Source organism: Fusarium vanettenii, assembly GCF_000151355.1.
Source record: "Fusarium vanettenii 77-13-4 chromosome 1 genomic scaffold NECHAsca_1_chr1_3_0, whole genome shotgun sequence".
Classification (NCBI taxonomy): domain Eukaryota; kingdom Fungi; phylum Ascomycota; class Sordariomycetes; order Hypocreales; family Nectriaceae; genus Fusarium; species Fusarium vanettenii.
Window position 1 is genome coordinate 1,636,858 of NW_003315881.1, and position 26,578 is coordinate 1,663,435.

General features: G+C 53.6%; 5 protein-coding genes across 5 annotated transcripts; 2 read left to right on the plus strand and 3 right to left on the minus strand.

Annotated features, from left to right (window-relative positions):
- Positions 1–125: 125 nt before the first annotated feature.
- NECHADRAFT_90104 (uncharacterized protein) lies at positions 126–1,709 on the minus strand (the record flags this gene model as incomplete). The annotated part of the gene is made up of 1 exon (XM_003054238.1): positions 126–1,709. One exon carries the CDS (start codon positions 1,707–1,709, stop codon positions 126–128), a length of 1,584 nt encoding a protein of 527 aa, XP_003054284.1.
- A 4,007-nt stretch (positions 1,710–5,716) lies between these two features.
- Positions 5,717–8,986, plus strand: NECHADRAFT_74850 (uncharacterized protein; the record flags this gene model as incomplete). The annotated part of the gene is made up of 1 exon (XM_003053525.1): positions 5,717–8,986. One exon carries the CDS (start codon positions 5,717–5,719, stop codon positions 8,984–8,986), a length of 3,270 nt encoding a protein of 1,089 aa, XP_003053571.1.
- Positions 8,987–10,198: 1,212 nt separating this feature from the next.
- NECHADRAFT_30968 (uncharacterized protein) lies at positions 10,199–15,375 on the minus strand (the record flags this gene model as incomplete). The annotated part of the gene is made up of 3 exons (XM_003054239.1): positions 10,199–14,071; positions 14,144–14,882; positions 14,951–15,375. The coding sequence occupies 3 exons, from the start codon at positions 15,373–15,375 to the stop codon at positions 10,199–10,201; spliced, it is 5,037 nt and encodes a 1,678-aa protein (XP_003054285.1).
- A 604-nt stretch (positions 15,376–15,979) lies between these two features.
- On the minus strand, positions 15,980–18,472 carry NECHADRAFT_74852 (uncharacterized protein; the record flags this gene model as incomplete). The annotated part of the gene is made up of 2 exons (XM_003054240.1): positions 15,980–18,244; positions 18,365–18,472. 2 exons carry the CDS (start codon positions 18,470–18,472, stop codon positions 15,980–15,982), a joined length of 2,373 nt encoding a protein of 790 aa, XP_003054286.1.
- A 2,121-nt stretch (positions 18,473–20,593) lies between these two features.
- Positions 20,594–26,576, plus strand: NECHADRAFT_98809 (uncharacterized protein; the record flags this gene model as incomplete). The annotated part of the gene is made up of 6 exons (XM_003053526.1): positions 20,594–21,265; positions 21,319–22,782; positions 22,835–23,967; positions 24,014–24,808; positions 24,864–25,111; positions 25,162–26,576. The coding sequence occupies 6 exons, from the start codon at positions 20,594–20,596 to the stop codon at positions 26,481–26,483; spliced, it is 5,634 nt and encodes a 1,877-aa protein (XP_003053572.1). The 3' UTR covers positions 26,484–26,576.
- Between the last annotated feature and the right edge of the window lie 2 nt (positions 26,577–26,578).

The following is a 26,578-nucleotide window of genomic DNA, read 5'->3' on the forward strand; positions in this document are numbered from 1 at the left end:
CCAATGTCCTTCCAGAAGAGATAGAAGAAGATGTAATCAAGGGAATAAGATAAAGCCAAGAAACTCCAGTTTAACCCCCCAACGTCCAATCATTATTGCCAGTTCACTTGTTTCGGCATAAGTGGTCATGATTCTAGCCCCTTGGCGATCTCTTCGCGTACGTGGCGGCACCACTTGAGGAGGGCCGCCTCAAAGTCTAGCCAGACCTTGGGTGAAGTGTTGTAGACGACCCCGAGGGCGTCGACGGTCAGCATGACCTCGAAGCGTAGCTCGGCGGCCTTGACCCAGTAGCGCAGGTTATCGGCGCTGCGGTAGGGTTTCTGAGTGTCGGTGTGGAAGGTCGGGATAGCGCCCCAGCGCCGCCGGGACTTGTGCACCGCGGCATTGTGCAGCTTGACCAGTCGCAGGCCGTTCTGCATGCTCTCGAGGAAAGGCGTCGGCTTCTCGGCTGTGGGTGACATGGGCTTCCATTCGGGTAGAGGATCTGCCGTCGTGTCCATGGACAAGAGGAATGCTCGTTCCCGCTCATACTCGCGGCCGGTCCAGTCGCCTTTGAGCCATGTCCAGCCATCCCGCTCGGCCCTCTCTGCGTCCTCGATCTCCTGCTCCTGCTTGAGGATACCAAACACGCTGTCGACCCAGGTATCCATGGTCTTGATCTCCTCTTCTCTCATGCCATCCTTGAAATTCCGGGTGGCCATTTGCTTCAGCACCTCCATGACGGCCAATAGATCAGCCCTGACCTGCTTCTCAGGCTTTATAGAGTCGAGGCGGTCGGGCAGCTCGTGGGCCGTGTAGTACATCTTGGCGGCGCGGATAGCCAGAGTCACAACGTCGAGCATGTGCATGCCCTGAAGTTCAAACCATCCCTGGCTATTCTCTGAAGGCATGTTGGGGTAGTTGGGCGCGTTGGGTGGCGCCTGATAAGTGCCAGCCTTCCGATCCTGTGCCTCCTTCAATGCCTCTCTCGCGTCGCGTAGTGTCTGCTCGAGTTCGGACTTGAGTTCCATAATGGTGGGCGGCTTGGGAACCACCTTTTCGCGGTGGTGATAGGTGCTCACGGTTGGAGGGAGCATGTCCCCAGGCTCGCTGAAGGTATCATCGTAGTAGTCGTCTATCTCCTCGATGGGAGACTCGACAAGATCTGTGCCGAAGCCCTGGGCACTAAAGTCGGGGCTGCTGCCAGTAGAAGCATAGGAGGAGTCGACATCGGAGCCCACAATCTTGGGAAGGGTACCGCTGGTATCCAGAGCTGAGAGGTCGAGGGTTGCTCGGTGCGGCTGCTTCTTCCTAGCCAGCTGGCCACCCTTGCCGTCGAGCAGGCCTGTCCGGGCAAAGTAGTACTGGAGATGCGCGATGCTGCCCAGACTCATGACACTCTCACGGGAACGGGCGCTGGCGGCAAAGTCGGTGCCCTGGGGCCGCATGTATCCGCGGCGACGACTCCGGCCATCGAAGCTGTAACTCGAGTGTCGAGAGGTTGAGATGTCGGAGCGTCGGTGCTTGAGGAGACTGCCGGTGGAATGGCGGTTGTACGGCTCGCTCCCGAGGGAGTCACGGGAGGCAGCATCGGTGCTGGAGCCGTGAGACCATGACGAAGTGGTGGACAAGCAGCGAGAAAGCTCCGGACACGCGCCGATGGCAGGCGTTGGCAGCGCATCGGGAGGCGGCGAGTCGCAGCGGAAGGACGGAGTCTGGTGGTTGGCCATCATGTCTTGGTGATGAAAGGGATGCCTAGCCAAGGCGAGTTGATGATTTGTCGAGTATTCCAAACTTCGAATGCGATCTCTCAGAGTCGTCCAACAGAATTATCCCCGCGTGATCAACGTTGATTCTCGGCCTGGGCGGTAATGCTTGTTGACGGTGGTGTGCCGTGAATGATGATCTGCACTTACACAGATGCACAAACACGACAGATGAGGTTCCACAGCAACGGGCAGCTTTCAGGAGCTTGAATGGATGGCACTGCAGCTAGCGAGTACGCCAATAAAAGCAACAACAATAGCAACAGCAATCGAGGCGCAGCGAGAGAGAAAATGGCAGCGCGACAAGGGAGGGGAAGGTTTAAAGTCGAGCTCTGCGAGGGACAGAGGGGGAAAGTGAAAGAGAGCACAAATTCGAAGGGGTAATACAAGGACGAACGAATGGATGGATGGGATGGATTATTTCCAGGGGTTCTTTGGTGATGGGGCGACGGTTCCAGGCTGGCCGGGCTGGTTGGCGGGACAGGCCTCGGGACTCGACAAGGGTGAAATTACTTCGCGTCCGTTCGTTGGAACAGCGGGGGAAGCGTGCGAGGATTGGCGGAACCAGAGAGCTAACGATTAGCAAGGATCGGGAGAGGAATTGGTTTCCAGAAGGTGATGTGATGTCAGGGTCTTGGAGAAAAGTCGGTAGAGGGAGGACAGGCAGAGAGAGTGTGGGAGACTTTTAAGTGCCTGTTAGTGAGACGTTGAAGCTAAGGAAGGAGATGCATGAGTGTGCGTCTTGTTCTGGTGAACATAAATGGGCCTCTTTTTTTTTTTTTTCTGAGGCACGTTAGTTGGTTCAATTTGTTCAACAAGGGGGCAGAATGAAAAACAATGGCTTGAACAAGAGAGAAATGATGGACGATAAGACAAGCCAAATAGGTACGTCCTGCAACTCTCAAGACCAAGACCGTTGAGGCGGATTCAACTGGCCAGGGGCTATTAGATATGTATGCAGGAGGTAGCTGGAGCTTCTGCTTCTCCCAATGGAAGCTGGAGCCAAACAACTCGTGCAGTAGCGCAACGTCCAAAACCACAAGAGATGCACGGGGCGTGAGATGGGGGCAGGGATGAACAGATGGAGTCGTCAAAGCATCCATTCAAACGTCATGTGCGACGGGGGGGAGACTCTTTTATCACGGCGCGAGGCGTTGACGATACACACAGACACAGGCTTGTCTGAGAAGCCCGTGTGTCATATCCCAGGGCAACAACTAGTATCCGTCTTCCCGCGATCCATCCCCAAAACGAGCGAGTTGAGAGACTCCATCTCGAAAGTCAGACTCGGCCAGTAAGAGAGCTGGACTGGTTGCTGTCTAATCTCCTCCAGATTGATTGGAATCTGCTACGTTTCTATCCCACTGCCGCCACGCGCCCACATGTCTCGGTTGTCCTGTCAATCGCTAGGTCCAATCCTCACGGGACAAAGTTTCAGACATATTTTTCAGCAGCAAAGGGAAATTCTTCCATCATCGATCCCATCAAGGAATACCTCGCTCCGTGCCCACAGTCAAGGCAAGGCAAGGCATCTTGAATCCCATCCCCGGGTCAGATCCCGGCTCCGAGGGAAATTCCTCCGTGATTGGACTTTCATGCAAGCCACGCGGTTGGCTGGAGCTCCCTGGGGACCAAGCTCGGAGCTCCCGTTGAAGCTCTGGGCAGGTTGCATCTGGATTGCAAAGGACAGACTTCGATGCTTCTAGCTTGAGACCAGAAGAGAAGTGTGGGATAAATGATCTTGTTATCGTTGATCGACACATGCGAGCTTCGTCCGTGTGGCCTTGCTGCTGCTCCATAATAGAGGACCATCCTTCTATTTCCCCAAGTTGATCAGCTCTTTTGCATGTAAGAGGTTAACTACCTAAGGATCTGGAGTCTCGGCATTCGTCTGGCATCCATAGAGAGCTCGTATCAAGAGCTTTTGCCCGAGAGGCAGCTCAGCACTCCTGTGAGGCTATTTTTAAAGCACACCCAGGCCATATGGCCAAGCGAATCTAGGCCCAACTCTAAGCGGTTGACAGAAGGCTGACAGGTGCCTCACTAGTTGCCTCTTCCTTGCCCATATCTTGTCTGATATCTTTGCTCGTCACCAGAATCCTATCAGCCAGTAGCAGCGCCTGTCCAACCAACTGTCGTCTAAGTCGATAGACTAGCTCGGTACAGTATCGACAATACGGCGTGCCCTCTCCCATCCGAAATGTGCATGGGAGTGCGCTAGTCGCGCGTGGTGCTCTAAGTTGAGGCCGGACTCTTGTTAGGCGAGATCAGCGACCAGGGAGGGCCGTCAGTTCATCAAGAGGTCGGCCAAATCAGAGGCCATCTCGAGAAACGAAAAGATCCATCTGGGCCCGATCCCCTGGTAGATACAGTGTCCCCCGTCTCTCTATGCCCGTCAATCTGGGAGAAAGTAATAATTGCATCCCCGTGTTGCGCGGCGCGGCGCGGCGCCGGATGGAGATGGATGGATGTCATGACGGAGGATGATCATGGGTTTGGGCGGACGTTGCCTGGTGCACTTGTTAGTCCACCGTTGGCTGCTTCATGAGCCTCGTAACCTTTGGACGGCTTCTTCCATTAGCAGATCTAAATAATAAGTAAATCTGCCGGATCAAGTCCAGTCTCTTTATTCAATCCGTCTTCAACATTTCCTCGGCTCAAATTTCTACTACCTTTCAAAGCCGAAAGCCGCCCTTGTCCGGCCTTCCATTGCGCAAGGAAGTTGTACCCCGTAGATTGGGCCTTCCGTCCATTGCCTCCTACCCTTCCAATTTGGGACTCCTCATCTAAGAGGCCTCGGCCAGCTTCTCAGTCGAATTTCCCATCTTTTCGACTTCTTTTCGACTTCTTTTTTTCATCCTCGGGTGTTCAATTACGGCCTCTACACATTTTCATGCAGCCAACCAATCTTTGCCGCGTCTCATTCTTCTCATTCCGGCTTTCTCCCTCCGAAACCCTCCCCCTTTTTTGTCCCCGCCAGAGACGCATCGGCATCGGTCCCTTTGGCCCATCGGATGACACTGCGAGCATTTGATGAGAGGACTGCATCATACGCTCACGCTGCTTTCACGGCCTTACTTTTTTCTTGTCCCTTCTAGGCGACGAGGTTTGACGAGGGCACCTTCTATTGCCTATCATCACAAGATTTCTCTTGCAGCCCATCTACGTTGCCGACACGGTTTGCGCCATCACTCTTATCCGTCTAGGAGGTGCTCCAACTCAAGCCTGCAGCTCCTACTCTACCCAGGAAGGGACATTTGACTGCTCATCACAGCTTTGACAGGGAGCCCAGCCTCTCACAGCAGCCATTGCTACTGTCTCCTGCAGGAGGCTACTGGGCTTTTCGCAGGGCGCCCACCTCCAATCGCTGCGGCAGCCTGCACTGCATCTCTCGCTCAGTGGCCACCCACTGACCCTCAGACCTTGGTCGTTATCTCCACTCGGCTCTGGCTGACAACGGCCTCCAGCCCATCCATCGCATCCTGTATGTGTATGTGTATGCGCGTGAGCGTGCGTTCATCCAGTCAGTCAGTCAGTCGATTACTTGCACCGGCACTGGCTTCCTGCTGCGCCTGTTGCAGTACCATAGACTGTGGATAATACATGGTTGGGCCCAAGTGATTCGTGGCACTGAAGACAGGAGGCAAGACAAGACATTTGAGGGAGACAAAGAGGGAGGACTCTGCTCTCAGCTCAGTGCATGAGTTCGCCCCGCGCAAACGCTCAAAAGCCCCGAGCTTCTCACGTTTCATCACGGGCATTCAATCTGTCCTGTTTCTCTGTCTTGCCATCTGGAGAAAACAGAGGAAAATTCGTTTCCGAATCTCAAGCGCCCGGCCTTGTTGAGCCCTGGTTGCTGGTCCCTGGACTTGATCCTGAACCCAAGCCTGTCCTGTCCGCGCTTTAACCTGGCCTGGCCCGGCCAATTCTGGTTGCCCTCGCCTTCCGAGGGCGCCAACTCCAACGATTAGATGAGCGCCAGCCATTCGAACGCGACGGCTCTTGCAGTCGAAAACAGCGACTGGGCGTCAAAGGCTGATCCGTTTTTGATAACTCCTGCGACAAGCCCTGAGGCTAACCGATCTGCCGGCGTGGGCCACGACGAGTGCGACGGCGGCCGGGACCATGATGCCCCCGTGGGCGGCCTGCTGAAATTCGCTGACGTCCCTAGCCAACTATCTCACCTGCCCTTCAACCCCGGCTCGAATGATCCCTCCTCCACCCACGCCCCGGATCCCAATCCCAATTCCAGCTTGCTCACCTCCTCGTCTTCTGCAATCGACACGACGACAACTTTTCTAAACTCACCTGCCACCACTTCTTCCACCGCAAACACGACTCCTGCCGCCTCCACCGCGGTTACCCCTGCCACGACAACAAAAACAACAACCACCGCGCTTCTCACGTACCCTACTCCAACCTCACCCCTGCCACCACCCTCTGGCATTCGCAAACCCTCCCCTGGCTTAGCTGCCCGCCTCAAAGCTCTCGGTTTCGGCTCCCAAAAACCTTCGACGCCCCCAACCACGCCGCAACATCCCGATCACATCGGTCGCCTTGACGAAGAGCACTTGCGCCAGCTTGACGAGAAACATCAGGCGGGTTCGGTCAAGTCGGTCATCGCCCGGCGTGGTCGCCCGTGGAAGGGCGCCGGCGCTTTGTCCTCCTCCAAGCCCGCCGCCCACGATCCTGCTCTCGACTTACCGCCCTTCAAGGTGGACGACAACGATTCCATCGTGACGCTGCTGCCTGAGATCAGGACCCCCGAGCCCCTGGACATGGATACTCAAAAGTATCGTCTGCCCGACCATACCAACGGCAATGGAACAAAGGTCACCCTCGATACCCGTCGCGAACACATCGAGCGCACAACATGCCCTCCATCCCCCGACGATGGATGCGTGCCTCCTCCTCCTCCTCCTCCCAAAGACACCCCTCCCATCCCAGCGCCTGCTCCCGCCACACCTCCAACAGACTACGTTCCGAGCCTCAATTCTTACTTCACCCCTGGCCATAACCGTCCTGGATCCATCTACACTTTATCTCGCGTCTCCTTTGCCAACCAACTCGCCCAGTTGACATCGTTGCAGCTTCCCGACGCCGAGTCTCTCTCAAGCCAAGTCACTGCCATCCCAACCGCCCAGGTTGCCGCTAAAGCTCTTATCAACGCTGCTGAGCAGATCAGAAGCTGGATATCCAAGGCATCAGAGGTTGTAGATGGTCTCGACAGTGAGGACGATGTGGAGTGGGCCGCTGCTGGAGGTCGAGAGGGCCTGGCTGAGGTGGAAAATGCCATTTTACGCTTCGAGGAACTCGTCAAGGCCTATGTCAGCGCCATCGAGCAGCTGCAAGGCCGCGATGATGTTTCCAACGTACCCCTCAGCGACTTGACTCGGGCTGTCACACAGATGGAGTCTATCATGCAAGAGTGGGCCAAGATCCGACGAACACTACAGACCGTGAAGGTACAGGTTGAGATCGCCATGGAGTGGGAGGAGCTCTGGAACAATGTCCTTGGAGATGTCCAGGGCGAAATGGACGAGCTGAGCAGACTGGTGTTTGAAATGGAGGAACGTCGTCACAAGAGTCTCATGGCCGCAGCCAGCGCGGACACGGTCGATATCGGAGATCTCGAAACCATCGTCGAGGAGAATCCTCACCAAGCGTCCAGACTGCAAGCGCCGAACCGCTATAGCCTACCCGCCTTCCCTGTCACCCCTAACTCTCCCGGGGCTGGCACGCCAACCTTGTCGCAGGACGACTCCAGCCTCCTTGCTCTTTTTGCTCGTATGCAACCTCTAAGGGCTTCTCTCGATTTCCTTCCCATGCGATTGTCAATGTTTGAGGCGAGGGCCGAGCAATCTTTCCCGACAGCATGCGAAGAACTCAGTATGCGACGTGAGGGTCTCGATGCTAGCTACAAGAAGCTAGAAAAGGATGCCGAGTCGCTGCGCAAGGAGCTCGGCGAGGATCGATGGGTTATTGTCTTTCGTGGCGCTGGTCGCCAAGCCCAAAAGATGCAGGAGTCTGTCGAGCGCTCGCTCTTTAAGCTCAGGGAAGCTGCTGATGCAGGACTGCATCTGACAAACCAGCCTGCCATGTTGAAGAAGCTGGAAAGTTATGAGGCCAAGAAGACGCATTATGGACCGGCCATTGAGCGTGTCTTGTCCATCATCGAGAAGGGAGTCATGGAACGCCTGACTGTCAACGGGGAGATTCTCCGCCTCCATACCGACATGCAAGCTAGATGGTTGGCGCTGAAGCATCAGATGAAGGACGCCGAGTCCTTGATTGACGAGATCCACGCAGATAAGGGCCAGCAGCTCCGGGATTCCATCTCTAGCATGCTGTCGAATGACCATTCGACTTTGGGCAGTGGAAGGGAGACACCGGGTAGCTCGCCACCTTCTTCAGTCATCATGTCAAGCCTAGGCATGGATCCTCATACGCCAAAGTCGAAGCCTCCAAAGATGCGAGCCACGCCCGGGACCAACAATCGACCGATCCCGTCCAACCGACGGCATTCTTCCCTGCCAGCGCCCACATCACAAATCGGCAGGAAGCCCGGTTTCTCTCGCCTTTCTACTGTCACTGGCTCTTCATCAACAACCCACTTGGCTCCCCGTCCGGCGGTGGTCAAACGACCCGAATCCACGCTCCCTCAGCGTCCCCGTTGGAATGGCTCGACGAACACGTCAGACGTTGACACTGGCCACAACTTCAAGCCTCTCACACTCACCACACCTAGCCCCTATGCTAAGAATAGCCCTATTGCGCACAGATCAGCTGGCTCGATTACACCAGGGTCGAGCAGCTCGAAGCTGCCAAAGCTACGGAGTCCTCTTGCTCGCGCCTCGTCGGAATCCCCCAGAGTCGAGGACACGCCCACTAGAACTGGACACTCGCGCCTTTCGTTCCGAGAACGACTTGCATCCCCCGGCCCGAGCACTCAACCACTGCCAAAGCCGAGACTTGCCTCTCACAACTCAACGATGGCTCTTTCGGGCAGACGGTCTTCCCTGCAGGCTGCGAGGTCCATTGGAGCTGACGGAGAGAGGCAAAGTAGGCCTGCCAGCTCGCTTGCCACATCGTCGAGGAGGACTAGTCTTCTCCCTCAACCAAAGGCCAGAGAAGGCGAGACTGGCCGTGATAGTCCCCAGGCACTTGCAGGTGCTCGAATGGCGATGCGAAGAGCTCCCCCACTGGAGCCGAAAGATATGAAGCCAAGGTGGCGACACTGAAATCCTTCCTATCTACGAGCAACAACACAACCACCACCCCGAATATTCAGGAGACGGCGACTTCTCCTGGATATATGTAACATCATGTTTTACCAATTTGAGTTCTTTTACAATTCCCTCGAGACCGCACATGCACACACACATGCTGTTGGTTCAGGGGTCGCAGGAGCCTGGCGCGCCATTTATGAAAGACCAATTTTCTTTTGAACAGCAAGGCGTATCAGGTTGAGATTGAGATAATGGCGGTCGGCGGAGTTTCAGGAACGGCTCTTAAGGGATGACGGCCTTGAATCCCCCATTCTTTTTCCCTTGTGAGCACTTTGACGTCGGACGTGGCGGTTCAAAAACTCTCTCTGAACGCTTTCTTTGTTTTCTTCATGCCAACTCAAATGATGCGCTGTAATTACGGTGGAATGGAAGGAACACCAAAACAGACAAATGTGCAGCGGTACGGCAAGGTACGGTTTCTTGGAGGACTGATTATCGTTGAATGAACAAGTCAAGTCAAGTGAAGCGCTATACCATTATCACATCAGATCATACCCAATCCCAGATGCTGTTTATCATGAGCTACGAGCCTAGATTGAGAGCTTCTAGAAAAGACAGGACAGGACAGGGAAGGAGAGGAAAGGAAACGGGAAATAATTTAATTCAAGGAATCCCGGAAATGAAAAGAAAAGTGTTCGAGTTGTGATATAAATGTTGTTCGTTCATTCAGTCAGTCGTGATGTAACCGTATGTTCATTTTCGTAACGCGTTTATCTGAGCGAGCCCCCTTTCGTTAGGGGCCACAACTATGTAGCTAAGTGCCAGGTACAGGATGTTGTAGTAATAGCAATAGTAGTAGAAGTAGCGCTGGTTGTGATAGGTATAAACGGATGCAGAGACCTCCCTGTTCGTGAGAGGCAACATCCCCAAAACGCCATGCGTGGTGTAAGAAATATCAGCAAACCCCCTTTCCTTGATCGCCTCCCATGCAGAACAAATCGCCGTTAAACTCCAGTCCTCATGCTGCAACCATTTTTTTCTCTCCCTCTCTATGCTCCCGAGAGCTTACCCCTTTAACTTGGTCGAAGAGAAAATGGTCTTGAAAAGTCATGCGTGCCATTGAAATATCATTCGCTCTGCGTGTCAACTCGCCCCCCTTTTTGCCGTATCTCCTCTGTAGTCGTCATGATCGAATCTCAGAGGCCTCGAAACAACCTCCGACCTTTACGCCGGCATCGCCTTGATGCCGCTCTTTCGCTGCTGCGGCTTGCTGGCCGTCTTTGCCGCGCTGCTGGTGGCCTTGGCAGCAGTCGAGGTCCCGCTGGCCTTGCGAGTAGTACCGGTGCTCTTGCGCTTCGTCACTCCGCCTGTCGACTTCTTGCTGGCCCATTTCTTGCCACCCCCGGAGTATCGTTTGTTGCCGCCTCCACTCTTGCTGTACGACTTAGGTTTGCTCGGGCCAGCCTGGCTGCCAAGATTCTCGAGTCTGCTATGCCACTCCTGGACGGCCGCGGGTTGGTTGGCACCGAAGTAATGTGAGTCCTCGCCGTCCTCGTCTTCCTCGTCCATCTCGACTTCAGAGCTAATCAGATCCACGATCTCTTGGCCATTGGCACCAGACTTGCCAGGATCCATAATCTCGCAGTACCCGTTGTAGTGTCGTTGCAAGATGCGGAGGATCTTGGGCCCGTGCTCCTTGACTTTGTCGGGGTCGATACCGGGGATCTTCTTCATCATGGGGATTGAAGTGGTCCAGTGAATGGCCATGAGCTGGAAGTCCCTCTCAGTGAAGAGTGGCTTTCTCATCTCTTTCTTGTTGCGGATCTGCTCGTCTACTTTCTTTGCCTCTTGGACAAACCCGTCGACAATATCTCGGTGTATTTCGTCCAAGTCCTCCAACTCGGTTCTCATCGAAATCGAAGTCCCAGGTTGTCGAGAGGGAGGCCTCGATGGTCGATGGCTTGGCAGCTCATCAAAGGCTTCCCCATCATCGTCGTCGTCGTCGTCCAAGAATCCACCATTAGCATATCGGCTTGGCATGACTGCTTCTTCATCCTCGTCATCACTTTCCACAACACGCGACTTCTTTCTCCGTCGATCAACAGGCGAAGACACGTAGGTTGATGGCATCATGACATCCTGATCCTTTGACTTCTTGCTGGCTTTCTTTGACCGGGGCTTGGCCGCCTTGTTAGACGCGCCCTCTTCCGGCACTTGGATCGACAGCATCAGCTTCCGTTGTCCTGCAAGAAACAAACGGTACGTCGATCCGAGCCGCAGATACTGGATTGCCATGCCATGGTTGCCGACCTGGTTGTCTTCGTGGAAGGCCTTCTCGGCCGATAGCTTGTCGATGACTCGGATCAGCTCGTGCTTCTTAAGGCCCTTTGCCATGCCATGCCAGTTGTCTGAGAGTTGTGCCTCATACTGGGGGTATTTCTTCCCCATGAGAATGTCAGCACACTGCGCCGGGGTGATTCTGTTCTGCGCCTGGACAACCTTGATGGCAGCAATGGCATACTCTGAAAAGTCCTGCTGCTCAAAGATCAAGCCGGCCTTGCAGTTGTCGCAGGTCTTGTTGCACTGCGCCCCCGTAAACTCCTCGCCAAAGTACCGAAGAATCTCGGCACGTCGACAGTCGGATTTGTTGTCACAAAAGGCTGTGACGCGGTTCAGCATGGCCATCTGTCTCTCCTTTTGTTCATGACTTCCGTCGCCATCAGCGATCAGTCTCTTCAGGACCCTTATGTCCTGCTTGCCGTAGAAAAGAATGCAGTCGGACGGTTTGCCGTCTCTGCCTGCCCGACCAGTCTCCTGATAGTAACCTTCCAAACTCTTTGGAAGTCCATGATGCATGACAAACCTCACATCGGGTTTGTCGATGCCCATTCCGAACGCGATTGTTGCAACCACGATCTTGATCTCGCCCCGTTGCCAGGCATTCTGCACCTCGACCTTTTCCTGAGGGTCAACGTGTGCGTGATAGTGACTGGCAGCGATCCCGTGTTGCGAAAGACTCTCTGCAACCTTCTCTGCATTCTTCCGCGAGATGGTATACACAATCCCACTCTGATTCGGGTACTTGGATTGGACCAGCGAGGCAATGGCCTCGATCGTCTTGTCATTGGTTGTCTTTGGACGAACCTCATAGTACAGGTTCGGACGGTTGAAGCTCTGGCAAAACGTTTGACAGTTGTCCATCCCAAGATTGTGTCTGATATCAACAATGACGTTCTGCGTCGCCGTAGCAGTGAGTGCCATGACCGGCACTCCAGGATATCTCTGCCGGACTTGGCCCAAGGTCTTGTAGTCTGGTCGGAAGTCATGACCCCACTGACTGACACAGTGTGCTTCATCAATGACAAGACGCGCAAATTTGCCCTTGCTATGGAGTGTTCGCATGCCATTGTTGAAGGCGACGTTCTTGCTGACCATCTCTGGTGTAACATACAAGAGCTCGATAAAGTGCTCGGGGCTCCGCTCATCAAAGGCACTCATCACTTGTCTTTTGTACTGGGCTGAGCATTCGCCATTGAATGCAACAGCCTGTATGCCCAGGGCTTTCATGTGGTCCACCTGATCTTGCATCAAGCTGAGCAGAGGCGAGACAACGATGGTAACACCTCGAGTCCTTCCACTCTTGATAACAGCCGGGAGCTGATAGCAGAGTGATTTGCCACCACCAGTTGGCATCAGGACAAAGGCATCCTTGCCCTCCAGCGTGGCATTAATAGCCTCGAGCTGGTTGTGGCGGAACCCCTTCATTCTAAACCGATCCTTGAGCATCCGCTGGACATCGGGTGACCATGGATGTCTCATCAGCTCAGCAGGAATCAATTCAGGGGCCACCGAAGGTAAGGCTCTCTTTGTCGAAACTCTGGACTTTGAGTTGGGAACAACATTGCCAGAGGTCTCCGAGAAGATCTTCCTCGCGTTTTGCGAGACGGGAGCATGGGACTGACGGGTCTCGTAATCCTGTGCAAAGGCAAGCATCTCCTCGTCGTCGCTGAAGTCACTGAATTCATCGCCAGCGCGGTGGTGCATCGCCTGAGGGGTTCTTCGACTACTAGTGTTGGCCAAGTTGGTCGTAGGCCGAGCCGCTGGCCGGAACTGAAACTCGTCCAGGTCAGAAAAACCATCGCCCGCGCCAAACTCTGCTTCTTCTGCTTCCGCGAGTATAGGGTCTACCATCATGGATCTCGGGGTTGGTCTCGAAGTGTTTGTGAACTGTCTCGGGAACGGGACAGCGGAAGTGTCAGCGTCCTGAGAGAGAACACTCGCCACTTGAGACGCCTCGATTCTCGAGCCTGGAGGGTTCCAGTGAGAGGATCTGGGTAATTGGGTCTGATGGACCACTTGCGTCCCTGTCTCGCTTGCCGGTATAGTATCCCTCGACGGCATTGACATGTTGACGCTGCTTTGAAAGATGGGTTGGGTGCCCATTACAACAACCGGTGTGGGAGCAGGGGGCTGTTGGACACTTGCCAGGAAACCAGCAACGTCCAGTCTGGAGCCATCGATAGTTTTGAGGAGAGCTTCTTCAACCTCTTGAATCTCATCTGTGAGATCATCAAGTCGAACTTCATCCTCGTCTGTATCGATACCCTCAGCGTAAGCTTGAGCAATCTGCTGGGCAAGCTCTTCTCGTTTCCCACAAAGTCCTCTGTACTCCTCGGCGGGGCCCCCAAGTTCTTTGATGGCTTTCTGCTGCCGTCTAAGCCGCTCCTTCTCTGACTTGACCTCACTCCGCTTCTCTCTCGGCCATCGCTCGTTGATTGCTCGCATGAAGTTCTTGTCGTTTTGCTGGATGAGCCTATCAACAAACTCGCTCCATTTAGCCAGGGTTGATGAGTCTGATGCCAGCTGGGCAAGGAAAGCAGGAGCTTGGCTCGATCGGGGAGGGGCTTCGCCGGAAGAAATTTCATCATAAGAAGCATCAGGAGCTCCTCTGGTAGTCTGTGAGCTGGTCGTCGCGGGCGCGGATGCTTTGGAAGTAGTTGTCACAGGGGAGGCCTGGCGCTGGGAGGACGACTGAGAGCTAACATGGGCTGCAGGGAGAGAAGCTGGTACGGGCTGCGCCTCAGGTGAGGTGAGGCGCTGTGAAGATGACTGGAAGTCTATCTTGACTGCAGGTGCCGGTGCTGGTGTCGCCCGTGTCTTGGGTTGCACTGTCTTAACAGTGGAGGCCTTGAGTGTAGCTAAGGAGCTGTTATGAGAGGGTGGCGTCATGAACTCTTCATCCGAGTCGGGGATAACGAGTTCATCTGGGTCCATCTGCATTCGGGGAGGAAGAGACTTGGCCTGGCGTGCCGGTTCGGAATCCTCAAAGGTCTGGGAATCCTTCAGGGGACTCGTCGCTCTCTTGGTGCCAAGTCGAGACTCGAAGATGATTGGTACAGCCCGAGGGGATCCCTCACGAGCCAGCTGACTGCGCACCTGTCTTGAAGGCGACCGTAGGATCTCCTGGTCCTCCTCGCTGATTGGAGGGATCTCGGCCGACGAAGGGTTCTTGAAGCCATCGCGGGTTCGACGTGTGCGAGTGCTGCGTGAGCCATCCTTCCGACGTGTCCCTGATCGGCTTCCAGGGCTTGGGGCAGGGGGGTCGGTACCAAGAAGCTCATAGACATCTGGAAAATCACCCAAGTCGCTGAATTCTTCTTTGCTGATCTCGTTGCTCTTCCGCTTCCTCCCACTAGACACAGGTTGTTCTGGTTCCGGCCGAGACGCATAATCTTCACGCCAGAGTTTCACATCGCTGCCAAACGACAGTGAGTCGGAGGAGGCAAGGACATCATCGGTCAGGTCCATGTACTCGATCTCATTGGGCTTGAGCTCTGGAAAGTCGGGGCTGCGTGATCGAGGTCGGGACGGGGCGGGCGTCTTCAGTGGCGGCAAGCCAGATAGCTTGCTTAGTTCTGGGGTTCGTGCGCCTACGAACAAGTTAGATTTGGCATATCAACAGTCTTGTATTGGTACTTACCATTGTTGGTCTGACCGACAGGAGTGTCTTGTCGACTGAGGCGATTGGGGGTGATGGAAGAAGGGGTAAGAAGCTGTTGGGGTCTGGAAACCAAGCTGGGCTTCTTGGACTTGGAGCTCGACATGAGACGGGCCATGGTGTCGTCCTCCAGTATCACCTGGTCCGTATTCCGCAATCCACCAGGCCCGCCCAGTCCATTGGATGAAGTCGACGCGTCGTAGTTTGTGTTTGTTCTGTCCCCTGGCTGAGCCAGCGGCCCAGACTGAAGAGTCTGTCGTCCCTGCGAGTCCGAGCGTTGCGATTGGGACGAGCCGGTCTGAGAAGCGTCACTGCAACTAGGAAAAGTTGGTGTTGCAGGCTTGAAGCGGGCTTGGTCGTTCAACAGCCAGGACAGGTGCTCGGAAAGGTTGTTGCGAGTCATGAAGCCGACACGTATATGTCGGAGTGTCTTTCAGCTGCCTTTTTGGAAAACATCGAGGTGCTCGTGGCTTTCTTTGTCCGGGATGAGAGGGGTGAGCTTGGAGAGGGTCAGCTTGTTATCGTGACCCAGGCGGCCGTGATGGCTGTCCCGCGCGTCACGCGTCAGTGGATCAGTGGATGCGAGAGCACGTGATTCATTCCCACCCGTAAAGTGCTGATCATTGAATCAGGCAATCGACATCTCAGCCAAGACAACGCCACAACATGACTCTTGTTTGCAGTATGATGCATACATCTACATTTCTTTGAGTTGTCGTCTGCCATCGCATTATGCGTGCAACACTTTCGATTACACAGCGTTACGGGTAAACACTTCTCCCTTTGAAGAAACCCACGGGTAGCTCTGATTCAAACGCCTACTGCTGCAGGTAGCCATTGATCCAATGAACTACTTGATGGCACTTAGAGCACTATTGGACATTTGAGAGCGATGTGTACAATATCTGAGATAAACAGGTTTGTTACATTGTAGGTGCCTACGGGAGCAAGCCGATCTCCGTCCCAAGCATGTCCCATAGATGTTCGAAAGATAAAGCCAAAGACATTTAGCGAGAAAGCTCGTCGACTTGCTGTACCAAGAGCTGATACTCGGCTTCAAGAAGATCTTCCTGGTCCGCAATGTCACCCGTTGCAAGCAAACCTTCCAACATTTCACGGGCAATAATGCCCCGATCCTCAGCCTGACCAAGATACCTTACGGCTTTGCGGGCCTCCATTATCTTTTCTGTCTTTTCCCCAATGATTTTGTGATAATCTAGGAGCTTCGCCTTCAGATGCTTGCCCCAGGCATTTTCATCCAAATCCGTTGATGCATCAAGACCTACCATCCGACAAATTCGCTGAGCCACGGTTCCCAGAAAGAACGGGTGAATAGCATATTCCGGATCGATTTCCAGATCTCTGGCAAACTCATTCAGCCCATCGATCTCCATCTTTGTCTGCTCCCGGGCTTCGCGGATGATGTCCAAAACACGGACAACAGTTCGATTCGCTTCGTCAAGCTCTCCAGCGTCCATGTCTCGGAGTTTGTTACGTGCTTCTCTCCAGCTCACGGAAAGCACCGGCGCAGTGTGCTGTAGTGGAACCAAGATCTGGGCGAGCCTTACGAGACTCATCATTGGGACCTTCGGTGGCTGGGGAACAGGCGCGGGTGTGTTTCCGTGGGAATCTTCGCCTTCAAGAGACTTCCGTAAAAAAGGCACAAGGGAGTTGTCGACATCAAACCGTAGCCCAGAACGAATCTCGATATCCCCAGAAGTTATCATCTTGTCCAAGGCGGTCTTCATCTTCGATCGCGCTTCCCTTGTGACCCAGAAAGGTGTATGATGCTGTACCGAAAGCTCCCACTGCCCAGATAGGGTCTCATATTCGTCGACAGGAGGTCCGATGGTTCTCTGTGGTAGTTTAGGCGCTTGCCAGATAGGCCCTATGACAGTATTGACACCAAAAAGGGACATGGGGCCTGGAGAATTGGGATCCCGCAGCAGGCGGATATCAGCCTCTTTGATACGGAACGCCTTACCGCTGAAACGCCCACCGGCAACAATTGTAGGCATGGCGATCCTAATTAACTTCCTATCCGTGTACTCATACGAGGGTAAGCCACATGAGTAGATGTTGTCAAAGTTGATCAAAGCCATCTCGGTAGCCGAAGGGGGGGCAAACGGCAACATGCCTGTAGGCCATGGGATCTTGGATCCTGGCATGGAGGCAGGGAAGATGACAAACCTGGCCGAAGGATCAAGCATGGATGATTTCGCTTTGACACGAGCGACAAGGCCCTTTATCTCCTCCGCGTCCAGAGTTGCCTTCTCTGCCGGGTCAGACCCATCATTCGAATGTGAATCCCGAGAGAAGAAGGCGCGCATAAATTGAAAGGGGTGGATGTACTCAAGGAGTTGCTTCTCTTCGTGGTGGCGAAGCCAGTGTTCAAAGCCAAGAATGAATCGGTCAACCGACACATTCTGAATCTTGACACCTTGACCCTCGGTCAAGAATGCCTCCCTCTGAAGGTTCGGGTGCGCTCTGATGTCGCACCAAAGCTGGACAGCAAACAGCATGGACTTTATGGATATGCTGTCATGTGGATGGGAGCTGGAAAACTGTCGAAGTTTGTATAGCAACGCTGAAGGGTAGACCAAGTTCGCCATGTATGGCGCCTTGTAGAGGAAGCTCGATTGGCGTGCTTCGCCTCTGAACAAGAACGATTGCGCATCTGGAAGCATGCGGGACTTTGGGGGGTTGGAAACCGATTGCTGGCGAGTAGGGTCGAATAGCCCATCAGTTTCCCTAGGTTGACAGACTGAGAGGGGATGCCTTGGTCCATCAACGCCACTCCTGTATAGCAGGGTGCGTTGGACGACGTGTGGGTGACGGCGGTAGAAGAGAGAATTCCAAGAGGCTTCTAGTTGTGCGTAGACTGATTGGGCACTGCTCGCTTCGAAAGCATCGCAAAGTGATCCGTCTGTCTCCATGGCGGCTTTCATGGCGGAGATGTTTCCAGGTACAGCAGCGGGAGCGGTCAAAATGACTTCAGTACTCTCAATACGACCACCAGGCACCCGCTCCAGTTGACATCCTATTGACAGATCGTCTGAGACAATAGATGGAAGGGCATCCGCTGGAGCGGCTCGAAGCAATACGGGTGTGAGGTTGTACATCGAATAGCCCACGAAGAAAGCGCCGGGGCGAGCCGAGTTTTCGTGAGATTGCTCGCCTTGCTTGTGTGCGAGGACAGGAAACATCATTTCCGGAAACTTTGAGGGCTTCCTGGTTGTGCTTTTGGCATCTTCGTCGAAGTTTGCTCCATCCTAGAGATCGCAAGCTCTTGGTAAGACGTCGAAGGCGACCCAATCCCGAGCAATGGCTTCATGCCGTTCGTCTTGGGTTCGAGGCGATGCGAAGTGAGTGGTAAACTTGAGCGAGCTCACTGTTTCTGCTAGCTCGTATTTGTCGTCAACCTTCAAGCTGGCGCTGCCAGATGCAGCGTCCATGATGATGCGTGTACCCGACCAGCGGGGGTTCTCGACTGAAGGCATGTCGACCCGGTTGATAAGGTACGCGATACTGGGTAAAACTGAAAATTGTTAGGAAGGCATGGTTGGGTTCGATTGGAAATGCTTACCTCTGGGAGATGGCGAACGAGAATCTCAGGTTGAATGGGATGTGGCACCGGGGCCATCAGATGTTTCAACCCTACCAGTGCGTGAGGAGGAGGCAATGTGCGCATACACGATTTCCTGGCCGAGTAAATATTCTTAAAATGAATGGGAAGTATCGGCAACGTCAGTTCGCCATAGTAGGGCGCTCCAGCGGACGAAGGTGTTGTGGAGAGTGGAGGAAACGCAGAAGATGGTGTGGTGAGAGTTGCTGAATGAACTGGGTAGTTAATCGAGTGAAGATCCGGTGCGGGGTAAGTGAAACAAGACAGCAACCTAGAGTGATCGGAAGAAGTGGGAAAATGGGCTTTCAAAACGAGTGACACTGTCCGTGTTCTGCCTCAGATCTAACCAAACGGCTCCTCTATTGTCATGGGCGACTTATTTAAACAACATAGGTACATGTTGATGAAAGCTATACAGATGTACCTATTGAGCTAAAATACTTGAAGTGAGGACGGCAAAGCTCTTCTCAGAGCCAAGTAGTGATATTTAAACAGTCCATCGGTTTAGATGTCTTGTCTGGACCAGCTACCCTGGGGGAGACGATATTGAAAGAATGCTCAAAAAACACTGTTCAAACTCACCCATTCTCCAGATAAAAAGTACGTAAGTAATATATGTGAAAAGAGTTATCTTACTAAAATTTCACAATAAATATCATACTCTATACGTAAATAGTTGTTTACCACACGGCTTATCGTGTTGAAGCCTTGTTGGCACCTACATGCATTTCACTAAGGTCCGTCCTCCGAATCGACTTACAACCTCACGAACAGCAAACATCGAAGCTAACCCTTGAAGACAAGGAAACTCAACGAGAAAGAAAAAAAAAACACGACTTAACGCTACTTAGGTTCATTCACCCCAGGCCCCTGGCGTTGGGAAGCCCACTCGTTGTCTTCTGACGAGGTTAATTCCGCGATTTCGAATTAGAAGTCTTGGCACAAGATCATCGTTGGATAAACCAAGGACGGTGGCTTTTGACCCGCCTTAAGGCGGTATAACGGAGTGGTTCCCCGCAGTAGAAGTTGAATTGTTTGCGACGGCGCGGTAATGATGGTGGATGAGATGAATGGAAAGCAATCAATCATACGATAGGGTCAATTGCCGAAGATCTGCTGAATGAGAAAGAAGTGCGAGACGAAGTCCGAGATGGAAGGTTTTCTGCCTGGGAATGGTGTGATGGATGCAAATTGCCCCTCACCGAAAGGATGACCATGGAACTTGAAGCATCATTGTCTTATGCAGTGCGAATTCACGATGCATCACCAGCGTCAAGTTGTTGAGCGTGATGTTGATCAAGTCGCCAAGGGAGGTTGGTGATATTAGCCAGGCACCAGCGGGGCCATGAGCCTTTCAAAGGCCCCCCCCTAGAGCTGTGTAGCCTGCAGCAAGCACCTCAAAATGAGGTCGCACACACTGTGATCACGGGCTTTCGCGCGTCGAATCCTCGCTGCTCCAGGCAGCACAGCCCCCTGCAACTCGCAAACTGCCACCAATGCGCGCCGCAGACGCGATCTAACCATGTTGCTGCTAGCTCGGCATCAGCTCGCTGGAGCTTAACTGGAGCTTCAGCCTTTTATCGCAGCTGGAGGTGCCAGGTACTCCGCATCGCCATTCCGCCAGCGGTGTGATACGTGCGAGGCCGGTGGACGGCTTCGGTATAGTTGACATGATGGCTTAATCCATGGCTTGGTATAAAGGCCTCCGAGTCCCCTCCTCTTCGGTCGAGATGGATTCTTCTTGACCAGGTCACTGCTCATTCAATCAACATTATCATACCACTACTTCTCCAATTGTGACCTCACCAAACTCCTATTCACATTGGATCATCAACTTGCATCGCTGGATCTCGGCGACTGCCCTTTTTGATTCCCCCACTTACATCTTCCTCCCTTCAACTCAACCTGACCTCATCTCGCCGTTTTTATTTCTTCGTCCTCTCGTCTTTGTTCCAGCATCATCTTTCCCTTTATATCTCCTCCAAACACCGCAATCATGGCTGATCTTCCTGAGCTTCCTGCTCCCCACTCGGGGCTGGCCAGATACATCTCCGAGAACCCGGACAAGTCAATGATCGAGATCTTGGAGCCGTACCGCAAGTATGAGGCCAACCTGCGATCTGTCTATGCTCAGGATCGCCAGAACCCTATCCTTGAGGATCCCCATCTCAATGTCCTGCCGCTCTTTACCGATGACACCAAAGTCATCACTACTCGCGCTAGGAACCTCGAGACTGAGACCGAAGAGGAGAAGTCCAAGTACATCATGGCTCTCCCAGACGACAAGCGCCGTCCTCATGGTTCCCCTGCAACGGTCGCCAACGTGACCGATTTCCAAAAGAACTTCAACGTCTTCTCGGAATCATCTCTGGTCGACATGGACTGGAGCAATGTTGTGGCTGCTGGCTCTTCGGTCGTCAACTGTCTTCTCCCCGTTCCCAAGGAATTCAACACCACCAAGCGCAAGCTCCGCGAGTATTACCATGAGAAGTTCTGTCCTGCTTCGGATGTCGATCTCTTCCTCTACGGGCTCACCCACGACCAAGCCATCGAGAAGATCAAGACAATTGAGCAAGCCATCCGAGATGCCCTCCTCAACGAGGTCACTGTGGTGAGGACCAAGTATGCCATCACCATTGCCAGTCAATACCCCGTGCGACACGTTCAGGTAAATGACCCACCTTTCCCTCTTCGAGACCATCAGTTCTGACGCCATTTGAGATTGTCCTGCGAGTCTACAAGTCCGTCAGTGAAATCCTCACAGGTTTCGATATTGACGCCGCTGGCGGCGCCTATGATGGCAACCAGGTCTATGTAACTCCCAGAGCACTGGGCAGCTTCATCACCCAGGTCAACCATGTCGACCTCACTCGCCGAAGTCCTTCCTACGAGAATCGCCTCTCCAAGTACTCTCACCGAAACTTTGAGGTCTACTGGCCTGATCTCGATCGGTCTCGTGTTGATCCGACCATCTTCGAGAGAAGCTTCCAAAGGACGCTGGGCTTGGCCCGTCTGCTTGTCCTCGAAAGACTGCCAACAACGTCCGCCCGAGAAACATATCTCAACAAGAGGCGCGAGGAACGTGGTCGACCTCAGGTGTATAAGGGTCGAAATATTCTCTTTGGCAATATCAAAGATCACCACGAAGACGAAATTGCCGATTGGCTCTCTGAGGAGGACGTTTCCAACTACCACACTTTCACTGTTCCGTATGGTCAACATTTCAACGCCAAGCGCATTGAGAAGCTCTGCTACACGCGCGATCTCCTCCTCAATGCTGAGTGGAACCAGCCCGATGACAGAGAGGTCTACCTGCATCGTCACCCGGCATTCTTTGGCCGCGTCCAGGATGTTGTCGAGGACTGCTGTGGCTTCTGCCCCAAGCCAGTCACACCCGAGGAAAAAGAAGTTGCGGAGAAGGAGGCTGAGATTTACATCAAAGGCGAGGTCACTTTCCTCATCGATGACCCTGGCCGACAGCAGATCGGTTCTTTCAACCCCCTGACAGAGCAGGACTGGACTGATATGGCATATGTTGGAAACACGGCCAGACTCTGTCAGTCCATCGTTGATGGAGATGTCGATGATGTCTTGAACTGGCTCAGCCAAGAGGACTCCGACCCTAACAAGCGAGACTACACCGGTCGATCACCACTCCATCTCGCCGTTATGACCTCGACCCCAGAGGTTGTCAAATGTCTCGTTGATCACGGCTCTCGTATTACGGCACGCTTGGCCGATGGCAAGACTGCTTTGCACCTGGCTGCTTCCCGGGGAAACCTGGAAATGATCAAGATCCTGATGGAGAAGAGCATCGAGAACGAAGAGGCTGAGGAGGAGCGACAGGACAGAAAGCGCCAGGCTGCCAAGAGAGGCGACTCCGATGGCAAAGACGAGACGTCAAAGGAAACCCATGAGGTCGAAGCTTCCGACAAATCGGATGAAGAATCTGATGGTGAGCTTATTGACGCAGAGACAACCGACGCAGACACTGTATCTATGGTGACTGGATCCTTTGTCAATGTCGAAAAGGAGAAGGAAGACGACGACGATCTAGTTCCAGATGAACAGGAGGACGAGCCGGACTACTATCAGATTGATGTCTTGGCTTGGGATGTCCCATGCTCGCCCCTTCATCTTGCCATTTCAGAAGGCCATGAGGATGCTGTGAAGCTCCTCTGCGATGTAAGTTGACAAACATCCAACATTTGTGAAACACAAAATAACCTTTTAGCAGTATGGTGCCGATTCTATCCTACCAGTCAAGTTCATCAACAAGAACAACGACTCTGATACGGGCGCCATCTTGACCCTGGCCCTGGCGTTGTCGCTGCCCCCTGGCCAAGCCAAGTCGATGGCTGAGCTCCTTTTGAAACTTGGGGCCGTTTCTTCCCAGGCCGACTCGAACGGATGTACTGCTTTCCACAGGTACATCGAGTCTGGGCAAAGGGACCTCATCGATACACTGCTTGACACGGACAAGACGGGCGTCAAGACAGCCATCAACCACTTGGTTTTTGCTAGCAATTACTGGAACCCGGAGGCAATTGCCCCGATTCACAGCGCTATTGAGACCGGTGACACCATCTTGGTGTTGAAGCTTCTCAACAACGGCGCCTTGGCTCAGATCGACTTTGAGACTTGGTTGAAGGCGGCCAAGGTTTCGCCATCGCACTCTGGCAGGCTGGGGAAACTGGAAGATAACCAGAGGAAGTTCAAAGAGTCAACAGAGCAACCCCTACTCGCAGCCATCCGTTCTGGCAACGCTGAGGTGGCAATCCAACTTCTGGAGAATGGCGCCAATCCCAACGCATTGCCCGGAAGCACCGAAAGCCTCATCCTCGATGAGTACAGGCGCACCTGGAACAAGGGACGTTCAGCTCTTGACATGGTCCGTACATCACTGAAGGGCCTCCGAAAGTACACCAACAAGAAACGCCGAGTGGTAAAGCCTACGGAGCCGGTTGGCACGGCGGAGTTTCTAGAAAAGTTCAAGCCAGGCACCTACTCACACTGGATGGTCTCTCAGCAAATCGAAGACGCAAAGTGGACGTTCAAGAATGCAAAGGAGAAGTATGAAAAGGACATCAAGCGGCAGAAGCGTGCAGAGCTCAAGGGAGAAGCCGAGAAGCGGGGAGCCATAAGCGAGGTTATTACCAGTTTTGAGGCCATCGAGAAAGCTCTCCTTGCCCGAGGTGCAAAGACCTTTGATGAGCTTCATCCTGATATCAAGACCCAATCGGACACCAGCCGTCGTGCCTCTCGCGAAGAAGAAGCAGAAGACAAACCTGCGAAGCCTTACGAGTTTCACTTTTCATTCCGACATGACAGCGAGATGACGGAGACGAGACGGGATGGCTATATCGAGCTGTAAGTATTTCCTAAACTTTGCGTTCCTTCTTCTAACCGATTACAGGATGAATGCTGCGTGGTCAGGAGATGTCGAACGGATCAAGTCTCTTACTCTCCAAGCTTGGGGCCCTGAACAAGACCAACCGCCCTTGGTGGCCGCGGTCGCGGACAATGATGGCAACACCCCATTCTCAGTGGCCTTCCTTCGGGGCCACCATGATGCTGCCCGGGCTCTACTTGAGATCGTCAAGGTGCAGTGGTCTCCGCCAGAGAAGGAAAAGGTTCGCTTCAAGATGGAAGTTCGCGAGGAAGACGAGTACTCAGATGAATGCTCGGATGAAGAATCCAACGATTCCGGTGACGAGCCCCGTATTGTATCCGAGAAGGTGCAGGAAAAGTTCACCATTGACGACATTGGCCATGTCTCCATGCAAGTCAAATCCCACACCAGGCCGGTCAACTACATCTGCTGGAATGTTCCTGACTGCACCATTGAGAACGGGGATATGACCGGTACCCGTCGCATCGGCATCTATCGCTCCAATGAAGGTCTTTTTACGCAGGTCTTGAAGAGAGATGATGTCACTGGACTCAAGGCTCTTTTGGACATGGCACAGCACTATGCTGGAGAGAAGTTGCAAGGAGGCGAGGAAGATGAGGACGACCATGTTGGTAGATTCACCTTCCCCCTGGGTGACTTCAACTATGCAGTGCAGCATGGAAAGACTCAGATGCTTGCGTTGATCATCAAGCGAACGGGCGCGGGAATTCCCCTTGATCATCTGGTCAAGAAGAGCGGCGTTGAGCTGAAGCAAAAGCCGCGATACTACCAGGGACTCACAGTCTATGGCAAGAAGAGGTACGTGGTTTTCTATTTGGTGGCTGTGGGTGGTTAATACTGATCCATAGCACAGGAAGGACTGGGCGACGGCTGGTCGCAACATGGTGGTTAGGACGTCAGGCCAGAAGTCGCCGCCACTTCTGCATGCCGCTTTGGTTGGCAATCTGGAGAGTGTCGAGTTCTTCCTTGGAGACGCCCCTCACAGACTGTACAGCGAGTTTGGCAAGTCAAAGGCTGCTCGTGAAGACTCTCAACTGAAGCACCTCAAGGAGAGCCCGGGTGGGTTTGATCGGGCCATCTCAAAGTGGCTTGGAGCCGACAGTAAGTGTGTTGACCAAGGTTGGAATACAGGGTGCTAACTGGTGCTACAGATGATTTCGTGATTCACTGCGCTGTCACGGCTTTCCCTTCATCACAGGCAATCGAACTCTTAGAGTATCTTGTCGAGGCTTGCCCAGGATGTCTTGAGAAGAAGAACGCCGATGGCGAGACACCGCTTCTGGTTGCTTGCCGCCTTGGACGCACCGATTTTGTCAAGATTCTGTTGGGGGCCAATGCCGACCAGTCTTCCCGCAACTCAAAGGGCCAAAACATTCTTCACGCAGTGTTGGAGGATACCCCCAAGGCTGGACAGCTTCGCAAGATGTTGGACCTCTTTGACCCGACCCTCCGCAGCCACCTGTTCTTGCAGCGAAACAACTTCAACGAGAACGGCAACACACCTCTGCACGCCTGGGTGTCGCAAGCCTCTGGAGTTCAGTCCGACGATAATGATGTGTATAATCGGCGCAGGAACAGGTACTATCACAGAAACACCACCAAGCCCTACGATGATGAAGAGAAGGACGCGGTTGAGATGCTCAAGCTTTTGCTCGAGTACTCCAAGGGCGAGGAGCTGGAGTTGCTCAACGCTGCGGGCGAGACGTGCCTTCACACTACCATCATGCACGACATGATATCTCTGGCTCGTGTCATTGTGGAGTTCAAGCCTCGATTGCTGTACCGGGAGAATGCTGTTGGCCGAACACCTGCTGAACTCGCCCATGACCGACTCACTGAGCAGAAGTTCAAGAAGCCTGACAACATCAAGCAGGATAAGCATGACTGTGCTACTTATCTCATCAACAAGAAGAAGGAGGAGTTTGCCGCCCACGTCAACCCCGAAGCTCATACGGCCGAGCAAAGAAAGGAGCTGCTCACGGGTCTGGGGCTCAGCAACACTTACAGTGCGGTCGAGTTCACCCAAATCATGCGCTCCATGGGCGAGAGCAACAAGAAGCGTAAGAGAGACGAAAAGAATCTCAGTGGCAGTGTTGCCAAGGTGGTTGCATGGGATCTCTGCCTCACCGCGATGGAGAAGCACCCCGAGCGTCGCCGCCTTGTGAGTCTGAATGAGGCCAACGACGTGGCCAAGAGGCTGGGTGAGAAGTACTCGGCATCGAGGTACTTTAGCATCCAAGCCAAGGCCGAGTCCGAAGATGGCGAGGAACGGGAGGATGAGACAGTTGACTTTGCTACATCTCGATGTCGTCAGGCCTCATCCTGGATCACGGAGAAGCTCATGAGGGGGTATGAGACCGATGAGGGTGAAGAGGACAAGAAGGAGGAGGACGAGCAGGATGATGATGACAGTGATCTTGAGAGTGTCTTATCGCGCGGCAGCTACTGCGCGAATTGCCGCCAGTATCATTAATAGGTTTAAGCCCAAGGGAAGGCATTTGTTTGGCCAGGTTGATGGAGGAATTGGTTGATTGTGGTAGTTGTAGATTTGAGACGAGCAAATTGACA